This window comes from Hippopotamus amphibius, chromosome 3 (assembly GCF_030028045.1).
Source record: "Hippopotamus amphibius kiboko isolate mHipAmp2 chromosome 3, mHipAmp2.hap2, whole genome shotgun sequence".
NCBI classification, from domain to species: domain Eukaryota; kingdom Metazoa; phylum Chordata; class Mammalia; order Artiodactyla; family Hippopotamidae; genus Hippopotamus; species Hippopotamus amphibius.
The window spans coordinates 95,913,470-95,932,954 of NC_080188.1; the positions used below are offsets into that span (position 1 = coordinate 95,913,470).

The window sequence follows — 19,485 nt, forward strand, 5'->3', positions numbered from 1 at the left end:
TGCAACAAAATTGCTTCCAGAAATAAGCTGAACAGTTATGTGGGAGACATTGAAGATCCTGAATTATTCAGTAGAAGATTGTTTTTCTTTCTTTCCTTTTCTTTTCTTTTTTTTTTTTTTAGCATTTTGTTAAAAGTGGACTATAGAGCCCCAGGAGTTCTGAACTTTTCAATTTTGGTTTGCTTTCCTCAGTTCAACCTTTATGAAGTAACAAGAGCCCTTTGATTCTGACTTTTCAAACCGCCAACAAATCTCGTTATGAAGAACCGTGTACCTTTTCTTGACAGCTCATTCTTGGAGCTTTATCGTTTTTCACTTAGATTTGGCCAGCTTCATTCCAGGGCAGTTGTACCACACCCGCCTTTTGTGGCTGTTTGGCAGAATGCCAGCCAAAATAGAAATATTTGGCTTGGGCTGAAAATGTTTTTGATATGGAGTCCTTTTAGGAGAGCTAATAGGATTTGGTAACTACAGCTTCTAGAAGTGCCTTACAGAAATTTTAGCTTGAGTGGACCGGGTCATGGGGATCTAAGGAGTACCTACAACTCTTGAATTGACCCTCCTTGGCTGATAGGAACCAGAGCTCAGTTGCTTGGTGATGGCTGTGGCTTTGAGGCCTTTGTGATCTGGTCATGTTCTTCAGCAGGTTTGGGAAGGCTCTTGAATCTCTAGGAAACGTGATCCTGGGTGGTCAGCATCAGCATGTGAGTTCTGCCCAGGCTCAGAGGCATGCGAGGCAGGAAATGCTGTCTGTCTGTAGACAGCACATAGTCTAGAGGATATCCCATGTAGGATGTTACTTGTCGTAATCCTGCCCCCTTTATATCAGTTCCCTGCCGTCCCTGTTTTGCTTCTGGAGCAGAGGGAGCTAAAGGAAAGAAAAGGGAGACCTTAGAATGCAGGTGAGAAAAGGTGTGGGAAAGCAGTCTCTGGAGGGAGGGAGGAGAGACATTAAAAATCATTTAAATTGAGATAGTTAAAAATGAAATGAATGTGTGCGTGCAAATATTAATAAACTGAATCTAAGAGAGAGAAACTAATCAGAATTTCGGTGTCCAGCATAGTTAGTTGCTATTGAGACTTCATCAATAGTGCCGGAGCAATGAGAGCCTGAGATATAGTGGAAAGCCTGAATGGCAGCCGGGATGAAAGAATAGTTAAAACCAAAAACCAAGAAACACCTTTCAGTCATGGGTGGTTGAAGTTGGTGAGACTTTTGTTTCCTATTTAATGATAAATACAGATAGGTTTTGTTTTCATTTGGTCTATCTAGGAATAGCCCTAATTCCAGAACTATAGTGTTTTTTACCTTTTTGTACATCAGAAGTAGATTTTCTTCCCACCCCTTGGCCTATTTGCTTCTACTCCCAATAACTTTGTTTTTTCCTTCCACACTGAATCATGGGTGCTGGATTTGAGAAATGGCATTTCTTGGGGAAGGAGTTTTGTCGGGCCTTGCTGTGCTAGAACTTGGCTAGGACAGAGGCCAATGCAAGTTATTGGGAGGGCTCAGCTTTTCATAAGGTTAGATTTTTAGCCTGAGCTTAAAGGCAAAGAAAGTTGTTTGTTGTGGACTTAAAGTGCCTTGGATGATGTGGTTGGAAGCAGGGGCTCGGATCCTCTTTGTAAGAATGTCTGTTTATTAATTCATTCCTTCTGCAAATATTTGAATGCCTGTCTCTACCAGGCACTGAGTGTGATACTTTTGCTTGTGCTTCTAACAGCCAGTTTTGCTTCATTTTCAAATCTCACCTTGCTCCCTTTCAGCCTGTTATACATTGTCTTGGAGGGATGGAGGTGACTGTGCCAGGCTCCCTAGTTCCTTCAGATGGGCTTGTTGAGATTAGTTTTTTTAAATTTCTTCTGCTCTTTCTACTCCTTGCCTTTAAGTTCTTCTCATCCTTTTTGATTCTCATGTTGATTTTTGTGGGCTTTATATCTCTATTGTTTTTTGCATCGCTGAGTATATGTGGCTTTTAGATTCTGTCGCATTCTGGGGTCTGGGTAATATTAAGACCATGGGACATTTGCCTCTGATTGAACCTGAAAAGTGTTCAACTAAAATTATATGTAGGGCTTCCTAGGTGGCGCAGTGGTTAAGAATCCGCCTGCCAATGCAGAGGTCACGGGTTCGATCCCAGCTCCAGGAAGATCCCATATGCCGCGGAGCAACTAAGCCCGTGTGCCAAAAAAAAAGGAAAAAAAAAAAAAAGTTGGTCCTGCTTTAAAATTATATGTAGGTTAGCAAAGGAGTCGTCTCAGGAAGTAAACTAAGATGTGTGGAAAGAAATGTAAACTGATCAGACCTGACCTGGGGAGTGTTTTATACATTCTAGCTTTTGTAGTTATTTTTGTAAAGGATTTTCCTAATTACTAAGTTGAGGGAAAACTATGAGTATAAGACAGAGTGCAGCCCTTTGACCTCACTGAAAAGTTTTCTTGACCTTTGTTTTCCTACTTGCCCTCTTTCACAAGTTGGCTTTCTCCCTACAGGACTTACTTTTTCCTTTTCCAAACATGCCTCAGATATACAGCCATACCTTTTTTCAGTAGATTCCACATCACTGGAAGCTCTTGAACGTTAGAGATGTTCAGCATAGGCGGGCAAACATCTTGTTGACTGTGTTCTAAGGGATATAGGCAGCAGAAAATTAGTTGGATTAGAGCAGAGGTTCTCATATTTTTGGATTTCACTGACTGTAAAAAAAAAAAAAATGAAATCCCACATAGAATTGCTGTTTTTTGTTTTGCCAAGTTAAAAAAAAAAGATAAAATTATGGTCATCAAATATCATCATCTTTTTGTAAAAGAAAGGACATTTTAGTACCCCTCCCCAAATACAAAGAAGGAGATAATCTCAGGCTAAAAGATAGTTCTTAAATTGAATACATTTAGTTTCATGAAAACTTACTACATTGTCCTCATTTTGTCACAGATCAATAAAAAGCTCATTGCAGCTTGAAGTGTGCGATCCACTGGATCAGATGACCTTTAATGTTCATTCTAATTCTAAGATTTAATTACTATGAATTTGGAACCTTTGCCTGAGTTACCCCAGTACTCATTTGTTTGTCTTTTATAGCCCAGTGGAATGTATTCTTGTTTTTGTTTAACTAGTCCTAAGTGTAATTGGGCAGTCTCAGATCATAGGTGAATCTCCTTAATGATAGGCAAAGACATTTAAAATACTTAGGGGCAATGATGGCCCACAAGATAATGTTGAAGGAAGACGTGTGGGTCAGCATGTGTTGAAGTGTCTTATATACGGAAAATTTTGAGGTGCATTTGGGAACTTGAGAAGTGGATTTCGAAAATAGGTAGCATTTCTATAGTAGTCTCTGAAAGTGGGAAATCACTCCTCCCCCTTCCATCAAATAGTCCTAAACCTCTTGTTTCTAATTTACATTTTCTTATGCACATAGTAGGCATTCAGTAAATTTTAGTAAGTGTGCTTTTGTGAAGGTGATGGTAAATCTATTCAGCTGTGGCTGTTTTGGAACTGCACCAAGAGTGTTTATGAAAACTAGTGAATTTCTTAAGATCAGGTGGAAAATTCTTTCAAGGTGATACAGAGAATGGAAATTGCTTTTCAGATGATCTTCTGTAGAATTCTACCAAATTCCAGATGTATTTACTGTTTGTGATGAGGGAGTTCAGGTTTTTTATTCATATTTGTTGGGTGCCTTTGGTGACCAGGCTTTGGGAATAGCTTGGAAAACAAAACAAAGTCCTTTTCCTCATGTTTGAAACTGACAGTAAACAGATATATGATGCAGTTACTGTAGTGGGTAGGCCTGTGTACTTCTGTTGTGTGCTTTTCTGTGTCACATATCAGGCCATGGGCATTTGCTAAAGTATGTTTTTGACCAGTTCTTCTCACTGATCCTGCCTTGAAAAACAGATCCTTGCTTCCCATGGCACTACTTTTGCTTGGTCTCCTGCTCTAGTCTCTAGGTTGTTAAATGTGATTTATATTATTTATTTTATTACTTTATCTCATTTAATCTTGTCAACAACCTAGCTTATTAAGTGCAAGTCTCTTTTTATCAGTTTTCAGAGGCTGTTACATGCCCAAGCTTATCAAGTAGAGGAGAAACTGGGACTCTGATCTCTCTCTGTTGATTGCTTTTTTGACTCACATGGCTTCTATTGGTTGGCAGTAGCTCTTTCTCACAAATGCAGGCCTTGGCCAGTTCTTCTTTTCAGTCAACTATTAATCACTAAGTTGTGGCTCCATCTGTATCTTAAGCCTGGGCTCTAGATCTGTGCTTCAGTTTTGAATTTTGAGCTTCTTGCAGAACACCTACCCTTCGCTCTTACATCAGATTCAACGTGTCTAAAACTGAGTTTTCATAATCTTTGTTCTCAAAGTGACTTCCCTTTATAATATCTCCACTTACTCAATGGAATAATCCTTCTTCTGGTCCTGGCTACCCAAAGCCTTGGAATGGTCTTTGATTTCTCGGTCTTTCATCATCTTCCACGTTTTATCAGCTCCCAGGAACTGTACAATGTTGGTTTCAGGTGTCCATTCTGATTGCTGATACTCTGCTGACACGGTTTCATCCCTTGACACCTGGATTGTTTCTCCTGTTGAACTCGTAGGTATTCTCTCATCACCTTTCAGTCCACCTACTGTTTTACCCCCCAACATCGAGTCAAGTCAGAGACTTAACAAACCCAGATGTCTCAGCCCTCCACCATTTTGGCCTTATCTTAAATGTTCAAAATCATTATGTGCCTTAACCTCCTAGGGTAAACTCTGCCTTATCACAAGCCAAGAGTCTCAGCCTTTTCCTATCCTGTCCTCAGTTAAAGGAGCTTCGAATTCCTCCAAGGCCCAGTTGGAGCCTCATCCCCTTCACAAAGTCTTCCCTACTTATTCCAATTCATTGTAGCTCCTCTTTGCAGTTCCTGTACTGTTTATAATTAGTAGCCCATAATCCTGCAATGGTTTCGGTAGTGCCTCCTCACTTAGCTGGTAACTGGCGAAGGCTTCTCTGTTCAGCACCTTTTATATCCCTCACCCTGCTTAGTATTGGGAAGCAGTGGGCGTCTAGGCAGTGCTTACCTACTTGATTTATTAACAGTAGTGGTGGTCTGGAGTATTGCCAATAACTTTTAATTTAGTGTTGCAATTAAAATGAGGAAGGCCAAGAAAATCCGTAAAAATATATTTCCATGTTCAGTTTAGCTCCTAACCCTAACATTTTTCTTCTTAACTCTGTGTTTACATTCACATAGTGTTTAGTTGCTTATATAGCTCCCTGAGGCAAGTAGGTGAGGTGTTACTATCTTTGACTTTCATATTACATTTCATATTAGATTTGTGGAATAACAAAAACCTTGTGTTATAAGTACACAGTCTGAAGCCCAGAGAGGCTTAGTGGCTAATCCAAGGTCACTTGGTTAGTAACTAGCACAGACCAGCGCTACAGTTCATGTCATCCAGCTGATTTTGCTCCTCTTGTAGTGCCTTTTCGTTCAGATGCTGGAACATGTAGCCCAGTAAGCTGAATCGCCACGTCATATACCTGACCCCTTACCAGCCAGTGGTGATGGGAAAAGTGGCAAAAGGAAGGTCAGAAACATGAGAGATGAAAGACATGGAAATGCTTGAAGTGGATCATCCACCTCTTCCTCCTTATTTTAGCACCTCACAGATATCCCACCCTGACAGTGCTAATGTCAATTGTTTATAATATTCTTCAAAGTAAGACTGATCTTGCATAAGACATGCTTTTACCCTGGTCGCTTTCCTGGTAGCAGTCACTGTCAGGGACAAGTGCCTGATTGTGCTCTGTTTGTCAGTAGGTGGGAGGGAAAGCGGGAGAGGGAGTGGGGTTGAACTGAAGCAGAGCTTTTTACAGCTCTGTTGTTCTACAGACAGAGAGCTTCTGTCACCTCTCCACCTCAGAGTCCCCGTGTTTCTCGCACACACCAGTCCTAGGGGAGGACAGGTGCTGTGTAAAGTCCCCCTCCGTCCTCTGGAAGGTGTAGCACTCTGCTTTAAGTGCTAAGCCATTTTAGTAAAATTGAACATCGCCAGCTTTTCTAGACTTTTCCTTTCCAGCTCTGGGAAATTGGAAACATAACTTTTAGCAATACACGTACTATACTAATGTATTTGGTGGCATTATTATGATGTCTGTAAGGTGTTCTGTGACTGGATAGGAGGTTTTTTATCTCACAAGATGCTTTACACATTCACTTCTGAAGGTCTACGTTGTGAAGGTCTAATTCAGGCAGACATTAATATTATTTGGTAATATGACCGTATGTTCATAGATTACAGTTAGTCTGCTGGGTCTATACCTAATAAAAGTTTAAATTCCAAGCACTTGAAGAAAATTTGCAGAGCATGTCTTTTTGCCTGTAGCTAATTGCAAAAACTGAAAGCACAACTCTACCATAAACCAAAATGTTTCCAGTGGAGAAAGCCTACTTTTACAGCCTCTAAGTAATATGGTGATTATTTGGGTGAGGTGAAGGATGTGCGGGTGTTTTGTTGGGCAACTGTAGAGTGGCATAAAAAATATTAAAGTATGAGTTATGGTTGAATCTCGACTTCTCATGTTCTGAACTTGTTATGGGAGCAATGTTCTAATGATAATCAGCTTCTGAATGCAAGTTTAGCTAGGAAGACAGCAGAGAAAATAGAAGAGATATAAAGTAATGGAGAAACTTCATAGCAGTACAGCATGGATGGTGACTTTGAAAACAACAGCTGCTGATGTGAACTTGGCAGAAATTTGTGAGTAATGGTGGGTGACTCATTGCAAGCAGGGGAGTCTTGCAGCTTTTGAGGTGAACAGGCAAAGGGGAGAGCAGAGATGGTGGCCACACAGGGGCTGAGTATTTGTCCTGGATGTGGAAAGTCTGGTCTCCTCCATTTTTCAGCTGCATCATTCACGTGTCTTACGGCATTATTTCCACCAGGAAACCTTGAAAACATAAACAACTTCTGTTTCCTAAAGAGTTTGCTTTCTGAGATGATTATCCCGTGGTGGGAGGTAAGTAGGTGGTGGAGCATATTACATCACCCCCTTTTTAAAAAATGGTAAATAGCTGCCTTTCTCCCCTTGGAGATGCTCTTGGAGATGCTGTCATTCTGGTATACCGAGACCTGTAAGAAGGGTTTGCCTGAATCTTCACATGAAGGGAGTTGATTGGTTATGTGTAGTTTAGAAAAATTGCTTGGGTGATGTGGTCCTTCTTTCCCCTCCATTGGAAATTACTATTCCAGAGCAAATAATATGCATCTAAAGAAACTGTTTGTTACTTTTAGGATGTTCTCAAAATTTTTGCAGTACGTTTAAACCTTTGCTCGGTTGTAGAATCTTGATTGTTTGAAGGAGAAAACCCTTATTAGAGTCTTTATTTGCCTCCTCTCTGAGAATTCAGTTATTGGCGACAGTGTGTTCTTAGGCAGAGTTAGAAAGTTACCTGGTCTGAGAAGACAACCTTGCCTACAGCTGGGAGTTTGTAGAAGAGTCAGTCATGGAAAGAAGGCTTTAGGATTATCTATTAGCAGTGTTCTGGGATCAAAACCTTTGAAACCTCAACTACTGTAGAGTATGTGTTGTCACAAAAGGCTGTTGGGGAATTTTAACACTGGTTATGGGATGTAAAGTTGGGGGAAAGCATTAAAAGTAAAAGAACCTTGAAAAAATATCTCCTCCAGATGTTTTAAAGAAAATGGTTCTCATAGTGAGGAGCTTTTCTAGAAAAGGTTAGCCCTTTGCTTCCCAAGGGAAGCAGGGAGGTGTAACTGCGCTTATGGTTTAAGTTGAGAGGTAAACCTTTCCCCAACCACTTGGCTGCGTCCTAGTGGATGTTCATCTTCCATGTCTGTAGTTTTAGACATGGTGTATCATTTTCTGTTACTCAGTTCTGCTTCTGGACAGGAGACCATCTGACACAAAACTATATGGGAATTAGAATATTGTGGAAAGGAGTTCAGTGTTGAAAATGTAGACCTGTGGCAGGGTGCTGCATTATAAGGGGTTCTCAGTACAGAGAACACTTAAAAGAATGCAGTGTTATTTCTTATTTATTCCTTTAAGCCTTTGAATAGAATCTTTTCTTTGCAGAGTTTCTGGAGTACATTAGAAAAGTGGGAGCTAAAAATGTTTAGCTTTAAGAAAACAGCAATATAGACATTGGTTGTTGTATGGTATCTGTCTTAAAGTTAACTCTTTAATGCAGGAAGTTTTAATTCCCAATTTCTTAAACAAATGTAAACGCTGTTAACCCTTAATGATAATCTTTGTAGGGCATAGTTGCATTTGTTTCCTTTCTGAGCATTGAAAAGCCTTCTGTGATAGTTTTGCCAGTCATCAATATTATATTTTCCCTCTGTTGTAAAATTACTTACACTTGAAGCAGATATATTGATAAATATCATTAACTTGCTTCATATGTGGATATTCAGTGTTATATGGTCAGAAAGTTTGTGTAGGTTGCGTATATACATAATTTCTGCTTTTCCTACTGTTTTCTTTATGAAAGGGTGGTAGAAATAGCATTATGAGAATATGTCTTATACTATGAAGTGTGTCCCCACTTCCCCTCTGCCATATCTGGGTATTCTTTCTCTCTTGGCCTCTAGACTTACTAGCTCCTTTTCCTTAGGCCGGGTGGAATTCATCTGTCTGTGTGTGTGCGTGCACACGCACACACACGAGGCCACAGGGAGTAGAGTGTACCATCCCATTCTCCCACTCCAGCCATGGACTCATCCACTGGAGGCAGTGATTGTACTAATTCATTTGTAAGGTCCCTTTAGAAACTCAGGTGACGGGGAAGCAAGTTTGCTGTCCGTTTCTAGTGTGCAAGCCCTCAAAGGATCAGGTGTCTCTCCATAAGTGCTGATTCTGGGGTAGGGGGGAATGAGCAAGGATAACTTCTATGGTTAGTGCTGGGTTATCTTAATATTTGAGTACCCAAGTTTCATGGCTTCATGTACCACGTTTCTGTCTCCAGCTAGATTTTTTTTCTCTCAAACTCTAGACTCCTGTAATCATCTGCCAATTTGAGAACATCTTCACTTGGAAGTCTGATATCTTAAAACCAACATGTGTAAAAACTGAGCCCTTGATCTTCCAACACCCAAACTGGTTCTGTCTGCAGCCTCCTCCACTCAATTAATGGAAAGTCAATCCTTCTAGCTGCTCAGGCCAAAAAACTTGGAGTTATTCAGACTTTCACTGACATGCCACATGCATTCTGTCAACAGATCTTATTAGCAGTACCTTTGAAATATGCCCAGAACTCAGACACTTCTCACTGCACCTGCCTCCGCCGCTGCTACCGTTCTAAGCCACTATCATCTCCTCCTACAGTACCCTTCTCAGTAGTGTCCCTCTTTTCATCTTTGACCCCTGTGGACTGTTCTCAGACCGCAGCCAAACTGGTCCTTTGAATATGTAAGTTGGATTGTTCTGCAGTACCTCCCCATTTCACTCAGGGTGAAAGCTGGTGTCCTCCAAGGCCCCACACAATCTGCACTCCCCTCTCCAGCCCTGCTCTCACATCCTGGACACATGAGGTGCATACTGGCCTTTGCTTTAGCTTTTCCTTCTGTCTGGGCCTTCTCCTACCTCCTGGTCCTCATTCTAATCTCAGTTCTCAATTTGGCCTGCCCTGAGCACTGTTTATTACTGTAAGTTCCGTCACTCCATCACCAGCACCTCCATACTCCTGACTTTCTTTACCCTGCCCCTTTTTTCCCGTAGTTCTTATTTTCTAATGTGCGACCTACTCTGCTGGTCTGTTGTGTGTATAGTCGGTGGGCACCCCCCCACCCTGTCCCCCACCAACTCCAAGCTCCACGAGGATAGGAATTTTTGTTGTGTTTATTGATATATTCCTAGTGCCTACAATAGTGCTTGGTACATAGTTGGCACTCAAAAATGACTTGCAGAATTAATAAAGTAATATTTAAAAAGTGAATTATCCTTTTAGAAATGGGTTAGGAAAGGAAGAGGCATGAAGAGAAATGATACAATAAATGATGTTTGCCTTTTGTTCTTTGTGTGATGTATATACAGGTACAATTATTTTAGGCTTAATTTGGTATCCTAATTTTTTTTAATTTAATAGCTTTATTAAGGTATAATTTACATACCATAAAATTCACCCATTATAATTGTGATCTTAGTAAATTTCTAGAGTTGTGTAACCATCTCCTCAAAAAGTTCCTTTTGTCCGTTCATATGCAGTTAACCCTTCCCACAATGGTACCCTGATTCTAATTGTTAATTTTTTGGCTCCCAGGTCTTGAAAGAATAATTTACACAGCAATACTAATAGAGCTTTGTACCCTTAAAAATTATACTTTTAAATATGAAATTAAGTATTCATTGCTTAATGTAGGAAATGGTGTTGAACATTAGCAAAAAGAATGGGTTTGAGAGTCAGACTGGCGGCACTTTTATCCAGCTCTACCATTTACCAAGTTACCCCAGTTATTTTCTGCCTCAATCTCTTTATCTGTTATATGGGGTTGCTAATAGTAGTTAGCTCATAGAGTTGTTGTGAGGATTAAACAAACAGTGAAAGAAAATTTAGTACAGTGTCTGCCTTAAAGTTAAATCTTAGTAAACAGTTAAAGTAGGTCCGGAGTATATGGGGTAAATAGCCTTTCAGGTAGAGAGCAAAATTCAGCCAGATTCTAGGCTTCTGAAGTGTGTGTAAAGTATGATCCAGTTCCTGTCTTGGTTTGAAATATGCCTATTGGAGAATGTAAAAGCAGCTTAATGTCCAACAGAGAAGATCATTTCTCAGCATTTCTTTTGAAGGTAGCTACTAAATTTTTACTGAATTTTCTATACTCATCTTTGAGAGACCTTTGACACCAGGGAGGTAATTATCTACTTTTTTGTTAAAATCACAGTGACCATCAGAAAGTGTCCTGAATTGTGTTCTAGTCTTATGTTGCAATAAACTATGAGACTTCCTCTAGATGGGGCGGGGGCATTCATTGTATCTCTTGTAGCCTGATAAGTCTGAACCAAACTATCTTTAATAAGATATTTTTCTGTGTTTTGTTATTTTCTTTTATGTACAGATGCACAAAGCAGGTTCATCAGAAGCCTCTCGATTCAAAAGATGATAATACCGAAAAACATTGCCCGGTGACAGTGAATCCTTGGCATATGAAGAAAGCTTTTAAAGTCATGAATGAATTAAGAAGGTATTGCATTAACATACCTTTATTTTTCAGTTGTTTATAGTGAATATATTCTCCATTCCTCATTGTTGCTTTGTTTGATACAGAGAACATTTAAAGCTTTTTCTGTAAGTTTTTTAAAAGAAGGGAGGAAGCAAATAATTTATTAGAAGTGTGAATGGTATAAGGCTGCTCTGTCCAATGTGGTAGACACTAGCCACATGTGGCTAGTCTGAATTGAGATTCTGTGTAAGTGGAAAATACATAATGGATTTTCAAGACTTACTACCAAAAAAAAAAGCAAAATATTTATTGGTAAGTTTTAAAAGTCTTACATTTGAAATGATATTTATTATTCTAATATTGGATATTTTGGGTTAAATAGAATTCTACTTAATTCTATTAAATTAATTTCAGTTGTTTCTTTTTATTTTTAAATGGGATTACTAGAAAATTCTGACTTGCATTATGCTTCTCTTGGACTCGCTGGTCTAGGGTTTCTAACTTATTGCAAAGCATATGAAAAGAAAACTTTTATTAAAAATTTTTAATTGAGTAGTTAAAATATAACATCAGATTAGTTTCCGATGTATAGCATAGAGACTCAACATTTTTATAGATTATACTCCATTTAAAGTCACCACAAAACAATGGCTATATTCCCTGTGCTGTACAATATATCCCTGTAGCCTATCCATTTATACATAGTAATTTGTAGCTCTCAATCCCCTACCTCCATCCCGCCTCTACCCTCCTTCTTCCCACTGTTCCCACTGGTAACCACTAGTCTGTTCTCTATACCTGTGAATCTGTCTCTGTTTTGTTCTATTCACTAGTTTGTTTTCTTTTTTGGATTCCACGTATACGTTATAACATAGAATATTTTTCTTTGCTTGACTTATTTCACTTAGCATAATACCTTCTAGCCCCATCCATGTTGTTGCCAGTGGCAGAATTTCATTCTTTCTTATGGCTGAGTAGTATACCATTGTGTGTGTGTGTGTGTGTGTGTGTGTGTGTGTGTGTGTGTGTGTGTGTGTGTGTGTAGCACATCTTTATTCATTCAGCTCTTTTTTTTTTTTAAGGTCTTGGGTCTTTTTTTAAAATTTTTTAATTTTTTTGGCTGTTTTGGGTCTTCATTGCTGCTGGTGGGCTTTCACTAGTTGTGGTGAGCAGGGGCTACTCTTTGTTGCAGTGCACAGGCTTCTCATTGTGGTGGCTTCTCTTGTTGTGGAACATGGGCTCTAGGTGCACAGGCTTCAGTAGTTGCGGCATGCGGGCCCAGTAGTTGTGGCATGCGGGCCCTGGAGCACTTGGTCTTCATTAGTTGTGGCACATGGGCTCAGTAGTTGTGGGTCACGGGCTTAGTTGCTCCATGTCGTGTGGGATCTTCCCAGACCAGGGATTGAACCTGTGTCCCCTGCATTGGCAGGTGGATTCTCAACCACTGTGCTACCAGGGAAGTCCTGTTCATTCAACTGTTGATGGAGACTTAGGTTGCTTCTATATCTTGGCTATTGTAAATAATGCTGCTGTGAATATTCAAATGTGTGTATCTTTTTGAGTTAGTGTTTTTATTTTCTTCAGATGTATACTGGGAGTGGAATTGCTGGTAGTTCTATTTTCAGGTATTTGATAAACCTCCATAGTGTTTTCTATAGTGGCTGTACCAAGTTATAGTCCCACCAACAGTGTAGGAGTGTTTCCTTTTCTCTGCATCTTTGCCAACATTTGTTATTTGTAGACTTTTGATGATAGCTGTTCTGACAGGTGTGAGGTGATATCTCATTGTGGTTATGCTTTGTTTTTTTTTTATGAAAATTACAGATGTTGAGCATCTTTCCACGTTGTCTGTTGGCCGTCTGTGCGTCTTCTTTGGAAAATGTCTATTCAGGTCTTCTTCCCATTTTTTAATCAGGTTGTTTGTGTTTTTGCTATTGAATTTTATGAACTGTTTATATATTTGGATATTAACGGCTTATCAGATGTATCATATGCAAATATTTTCTTCCATTCAGTAGGTTGTCTTATTTTGTCAATGATTTTCTTTGCTGTGAGGAAGTTTTTAAGTATAATTAGATCTCATTTGTTTATTTTTGCTTTTGTTTCTTTTGCCTTAGGAGACAGATCCAAAAAATATTGCTACAGTTTGTGTCAAAGAGCCTTCTGCCTATGTTTTTTTCCAAATATTTTATGGTTTCAGGGCTCCATTTAAGTCTTTAATCCGTTTTGAGTTTATTACTATATATGGTTAGAGAAAATGTTCAAATCTCATTCTTTTACACATAGCTTTTCAGTTTTCCCAGCACCACTTGTTGAAGAGACTGTCTTTTCTCCATTGCATATTCCTGCCTCCTTTGTTGTAGTTTAATTGACTAAAGATGGGTGAGTTTATTTCTAGACTCTTTATTCTGTTCCATTGATCTATGTGTCTGTGTTTGTGCCAGTACCATGCTGTTTTGATGTTGGTAGCTTTTTAGTCAGGGAGTGTGATACCTCCAGCTTTGTTCTTTTTTTTTTTCTCAAGACTGCCTAGGCTGTGCAGGGTCTTTTGTGGTTCCATATAAATTTTAGGATTATTTGTTCTAGTTCTGTGAAAATTATCATGGGTATTTTGATAGCAATTGCATTAAATTTACAGATTTCTTTGGATAGTCTGGGCATTTTAAAAATATTAATTCTTCTAATCTATGTACATGGGATATCTTTTCATTTCTTTGTATCATCTTTTTCCTTCATCAGTATTTTATGCTTTTCAGAGTGTAGGTCTTTCACCTCCTTATTTAAGTTTATTCTTAGGTATTTTATTCTGTTTGGTGTGGTTTTAAATGGGATTTTCTTATTTTCTCTGATAGTTCATTATTAGTGTATAGAAAAACAACAGATTTCCATATATTAATCTTGTCTTCTGCAACTTTACTGAATTCATTTATTCTAATATTTTATTGGTGGAGACATTAGGGTTTTCTAGATATAGTATCATGTTATCTGCATTTAGTAACAGTTTTATTTCTTCCCTACGAATTTAGATTCCTTTTATTTCTCTTTCTTTTCTGACCGCTGTGGCCAGGACTTCCAGTACTATGTTAAATAGAAATGGCAAGAGTGAGCATCCTTGTCTTGTTCCTGATTTTAGAGGAAAAGCTTTCAGCTTTAATCATTGAGTATTATGTTGGCTATGGGTTTATCATAAATGGCCTTAATTATGTTGAGATATGTACCCTTTGTACCCACTTTGATGAGAGTTTCTGTCATGAATGGATGTTGAATTTTATTCAGTACTTTTTTTTTGTATCTGTTGAGGTGATCATGTGATTTTTATCCTTCCTGTTGTTACTGTGGTATATCACATTGGTTGATTTATGGATATTGGACCATGCTTGCATCCCTGGAATAAATTCCACTTGATCATGGTATATGATCCTATTTATATATTGTTGAATTTAGTTTGGTAATATTTTGTTGAGATTTTTTTCTATCTATATTCATCAGAGATATTGGCCTATAATTTTTTTTTCTGTAGTATCTTTTTCTGGTTTTGGTGTGAGGGTAATGGTGGCCTTGTAGAATGAATTTGGGAGTGTTCCGTTCTCTTCAATTTTTTGGAATAGTTTGAGAAGGATAGGTATTAGCTCTTCTTTATAGGTTTGGTAGAATTCTCCTGTGAAGCCATCCTGTCCTGGACTTTTGTTTGCTGGAAGTTTTGTTGTTGCTGTTGTTACATATTCTGTTTTATTACTAGTGATTGGTCTGTTCAGATTGTCTGATTCTTTTTGATTCAGTCTTGGCAGGTTGTATGTTTCTAGAAATTTGCCCATTTCTACTAGGTTGTTTAATTTGTTAGCATATAACGGTAGTATTCTCTTATGATTTTCTTTGTATCTCTGGTATGGGTTGTTATTTCTCCTCCTCTATTTTTTTTATTTTATTTGGGTCCTCTCTTCTTGTTGGTGAGCCTGGCTAAAAGTTTATCAATTTTGTTTGTCTTTTAAAAAAAAAAAACAGCTCTTGATTTCATTGTTTTTTGTTTGTTTAGTCTCCATTTTACTTATTTTCTCTCTGATCTTTATTATTTCCTACCTTCTGATGACTTCGGGCTTTGTTAGTTCTTCTTTTTTGAATTCGTTCAGGTGTAGATTAGGTTGTTTATTTGAGATTTTTCTTTTTTCTTGAGGAAGGCCTGTATCGCTATAAACGTCCCTCTTAAAACTGCTTTTGCTGCATCCCATAGATTTTGGAAAGTTGTGTTTCTATTTTCATTTGTCTTGAGGTATTTTCTGATTTCCTTTTTGATTTCTTTATTGACGCATTGTTTTTCTTTTAGTAGCATGTTTAGTCTCCATGTGTTTGTGCTTTTCCCATTTTTCTTTTTTTATTTGATTTCTTCTTTCATACTGTTGTGTTTGGGAAAAATGCTTGATATAGTTTATATCCACTCAAATTTGTTGAGACTTGTTTTGTAGCCTAGCACGTGATCTGTCCTGGAGAACATTCCATGTGCACTTGAAAAGAACGCGCGTTCTGCTGTTTTGGCTGGAATGTCTTGTATATACCTAAGTCCAGTTGGTCCAATGTGGTATTTAAGACCACTGTTTCTTTATTGATTTTATTTTGTCTGGATGATCTGTCCATTGATGTCAATGGGGTGTTAAAGTCCCCTACTATTATTGTGTTATTGTCAATATGTCCCTTTATGTCTGTTAATATTTGCTTTATATATTTAGGTGCTCCTGTATTAGGTGCATATATGTTCATGAGTATTACATCTTCTTTTTGTATTGATCTCTTTAGTATTATATAATGCCCTTCTTTGTCTTTTTTATAGACTTAGTTTCAAAGTTTGTTTTGTCTGATACAAACTGAGTATTTCTACCCCTGCTTTCTTGTTGTTTCCATTTGCATGAAATACAAGAAAACTTTTATTTTTTTTCATTCATTAATTAATTATTGGCTGCATTTGGTCTTCATTGCTGCAGGTGGGTTTTCTCTAGTTGCAGTGAGCATGAGCTACTCTTTGTTGCAGTATGTGGGCTTCTCATTCCAGTGGCTTCTCTTGTTGCTGAGCATGGGCTCTAGGTGCACAGGCTTCAGTAGTTGTGGCACGCAGGCTCAATAGTCGTGGCTTGCAGGCTCCAGAGCACAGGCTCAATAGTTGTGGAGCACAGGCTTAGTTGCTCCATGGTGTGTGGGATCTTCCTGGACCAGGGATCGAACCCATGTCCCCTGCACTGGCAGGAAGATTCTTAAGCACTGCGCCACCAGGGAGGTCCCCAAGGAAACTTTTAGACAGAAAAATGTTACTCTCTCTTCAGTGGTTGTGGTGGTAGAGTTAGTAATTTGGGGGATTAGTGACCTGCCCATTGCTAAAGTAATTCTCAAATATGTTAAGAGTCACTGCAATGAAATGCGTGACTTTAAAAGTTGATTGAAAAATGAGTAGCTTTTTTTTAAATTAGAAAAGTAATGTATGTATTAACAGTCTTAGTTTTATTTTGTTAGCATTTTGTGAAAGACATATATTTTCCCATCATTCCCTTTGTGTAAGTACATATATTTAAAAGCTTAGGCTAAGAAGAGAGTGACTTAAAGTTTCCTTTAACCTCTCTATGCTGTGTCTTCCTGAAGCCCATCCTTTTTTTGTTCCATCATTTGTTTTTTGTTTAATTAAATTAAAGATTCAATAAATATTCATCTGCTAGGTGCTGGAGATACAATGGTAAGCCAAAACAGCCATGGCTGCTGCCCTTGTGGGCTTATGACTGACTGCAGGAAGCAGGTGTGAATCAAAGAATCACACAAATAATTCACTATCTATTTTAATAGCAGTAACAGCTGCAGGGAGGGCTATGAAGATAGATAACTGTGGTCAGGGAAAGCTTCCCTGAGAAGATAAGAATAATTGTGCTGAGATCAAAAGGAAATGAACTCAGGCATAGAGCATGGCAATGTCCGAGTCTTATGGTGGGAGTGAGCTAGCCTCCTGGAGGAGCTGAGGGGTGGCTGGGGGAGTCATGGCAGGAGAGGAGGCTGAGTGCGTAGGTGAGGGCCAGCATTCTAAGAGCCTTCTGCATTTTGGTCTTTGTCAGGAGCTGCTGTGGAAGAAGCCATTGGAGACTTTTAAGCAGGGATGTGGCCTGATCAGATTTGTGTTTTGAAAAGAACACACTGGCTGCTGGGTGGAGAGTGGTTTGGAGAGAGAGAAGAGAAAGTCAAACTGAAGATTGGATATTTGATTTGTTTCCTATTACTGCCCTGACATCAGTTTCAGTAAATAGGTTTTCATTTAGTTTTTGGGAGAAAGTATAGCTGGGGTAGTCCAGCAGGTCTGGCCATACTGTTTCAGTTAATCTTGTTGCACAAGTGTTTACTAGAATGTAAAATGTGGTGGCTATTAAGTGACCCTGAAAAAAAGGTAAGAAAAATAGTCTTTTTTCTTTGAAAAGTCTAGAAAGACTGACTTTTAATAGGCCTGTTCACATTGCCTTCCCCCTCCTCCTGTGGGGCTGGTGTGTGAGTGGGCCTGGTTATGAAGGTCTCAGTCACTAAGCTACGGGAGGGCCACACCCAGCTCTCCTTCCCCTGAGGTGAATGACCCAAGTTTGGGGACAAACTGTTTGGTCTTGGGCCAGTTGTTTCACTTCTTTGAGCCTTAACTGTAAAATGAGGGGAGTGGGTGGAATGCAATCTAAGGTTCATTGTTGCTCTGATGTTCTTTTAGCCTGTGATTTTTGTGCTTTCCTGAAACTCAGATGGTGCCCTTGTCTTGTCCTGGGATTACTTAGCTTTAGCCTTCGTTGAACTGTTTGTCCCATTTTGGGGGTAAACTGTATGGCTGTGGAACAGTATGTTTTTGTTCTTTGTGTTGCACCATTTCAGTAGCTAGCATATAACCAGGCTAATAATTAATAATGTTGATTTTCAGAACGAAGGATGACCTTTGAATAGCTGAGTCTTGGCTGCCAGGTCCACAGCAAGGATTGTTTTAATAAATTCACTGCTGCTAGCTAGTGTTTTAAACAATGAATTGTCGTTGGGGCTCATTGGAACTTTTTTTTTTTAATGTCATTCCCTTTTTTCTTACCCTTTATTGCCAGATTTTATGTAATTCTTTTATTTATTTATTTGTTTGTTTATGGCTGCACTGGGTCTTTGTTGCAGCAGGCGGGATGTTTGTTGTGGCATGCAGGATCTTCATTGTGGCATGCAGGATCTTTTAGTTGCAGACTTCTTAGTTGCAGCATGTGAACTCCTAGTTGTGGCATGCATGTGGGATCTAGTTCTCCCATCAGGGATTGAACCTGGGCCCTCTGCATTGGGAGTGTGGAGTCTTACCCACTGGAGCACCAGGGAAGTTCCCCAATTTTATGTGATTCTTAGAAAAAAAAAAAAAAATCTCTGAGGAGGGCTACTCCTTGTACATCTGAAAATCTTTTATTTCCTGTCCTTGCATCAACTTCCTGCTGCCAGAAATGGGTAGCTGAGTGTGGCTTCCTGACTTCTGGGAAGGGAGAACTTCCTTGTTCTCACCATTCTGCTCTTGGGCTGTCGCCTCTAATAGGTAGAATATCCACTGTACACTATAGAGTGTTTTTATGAACCTTTGGCTAATGAAAGCAAAATTTTAGAAGTAAAAGTCACTTTTCTTCCAATTATACTTGGTGTAAAGGTATGGTTGTGGGAATAGGAGGACAGGAGTTTTGTAAAGTTTAAGCTATAGAATTATAACTTAAGTTTAACTTAAGAATTATAACTTAAGTTTGTAAAAATAGAATGTTACATTTTCTTTAAACTAGTTTTTTGTTCTTTTAGACAGGAGGCCCAGATATATACCTCTGTGTCGCAGCCCAATCTGAGTTCGAATAACCTGAAATTATTTGGTTTAAAAACCCTGCGGTCACTTCTAAACAGTGTATTCAACAAGTGTTTGTAAGTACCTGGCTCTCCTTTAAAGTTAGCCAGCGTGCCCAGAGGCTGTGTGGGAGCCAGAGCCAGTGTCTGACTTGGACCCTGCCCTGTGAGTGACCTGATTGAGCAGAAGATGTAGAGAAGAGGATTCAGTGGTGGAAGATTGTGTGCAAAATGTGGGTTCTGAAAAGGATTCTCACAGTAGAAGTTCACAGAGGTGGTTTCTGCTGGGCCTGATAGGGGTGCAGTAGGATTCATACAAAGGACTGGAGAGGGAAAGCAGTGCCTGGTCTGGATAACTGCACAAGCCAGGGACGGGCTAAATGGAACCTGTTTGATAAAGTGAATCAAGAAGAGTTCGTGATGGGACGTCTGTAGAAAAGGTCACAATTATGGCAGGCATAAAT

At 39.1% G+C, this 19,485-nt stretch overlaps 1 protein-coding gene across 10 annotated transcripts in view; it reads left to right on the top strand.

The window, feature by feature from the left end:
* KLHL2 (kelch like family member 2) overlaps positions 1-19,485 on the top strand; it is a 142,285-nt gene that overhangs the window by 686 nt on the left and 122,114 nt on the right. For 7 of the 10 annotated variants that reach the window (XR_009052541.1, XR_009052543.1, XR_009052544.1 and 4 more), the window contains exon 2: positions 11,072-11,197. Coding sequence is in view for 3 of the 10 variants with exons in the window: in XM_057726129.1 (XP_057582112.1) it covers positions 11,072-11,197 (126 nt within the window). In the remaining 7 variants the exon portion in view is untranslated. Of the gene's footprint in view, positions 1-564; positions 903-6,633; positions 6,755-11,071; positions 11,198-19,485 lie in introns of those variants that run through there. The other 3 variants (XM_057726130.1, XM_057726133.1, XM_057726134.1) reach the window with 2 other exon arrangements.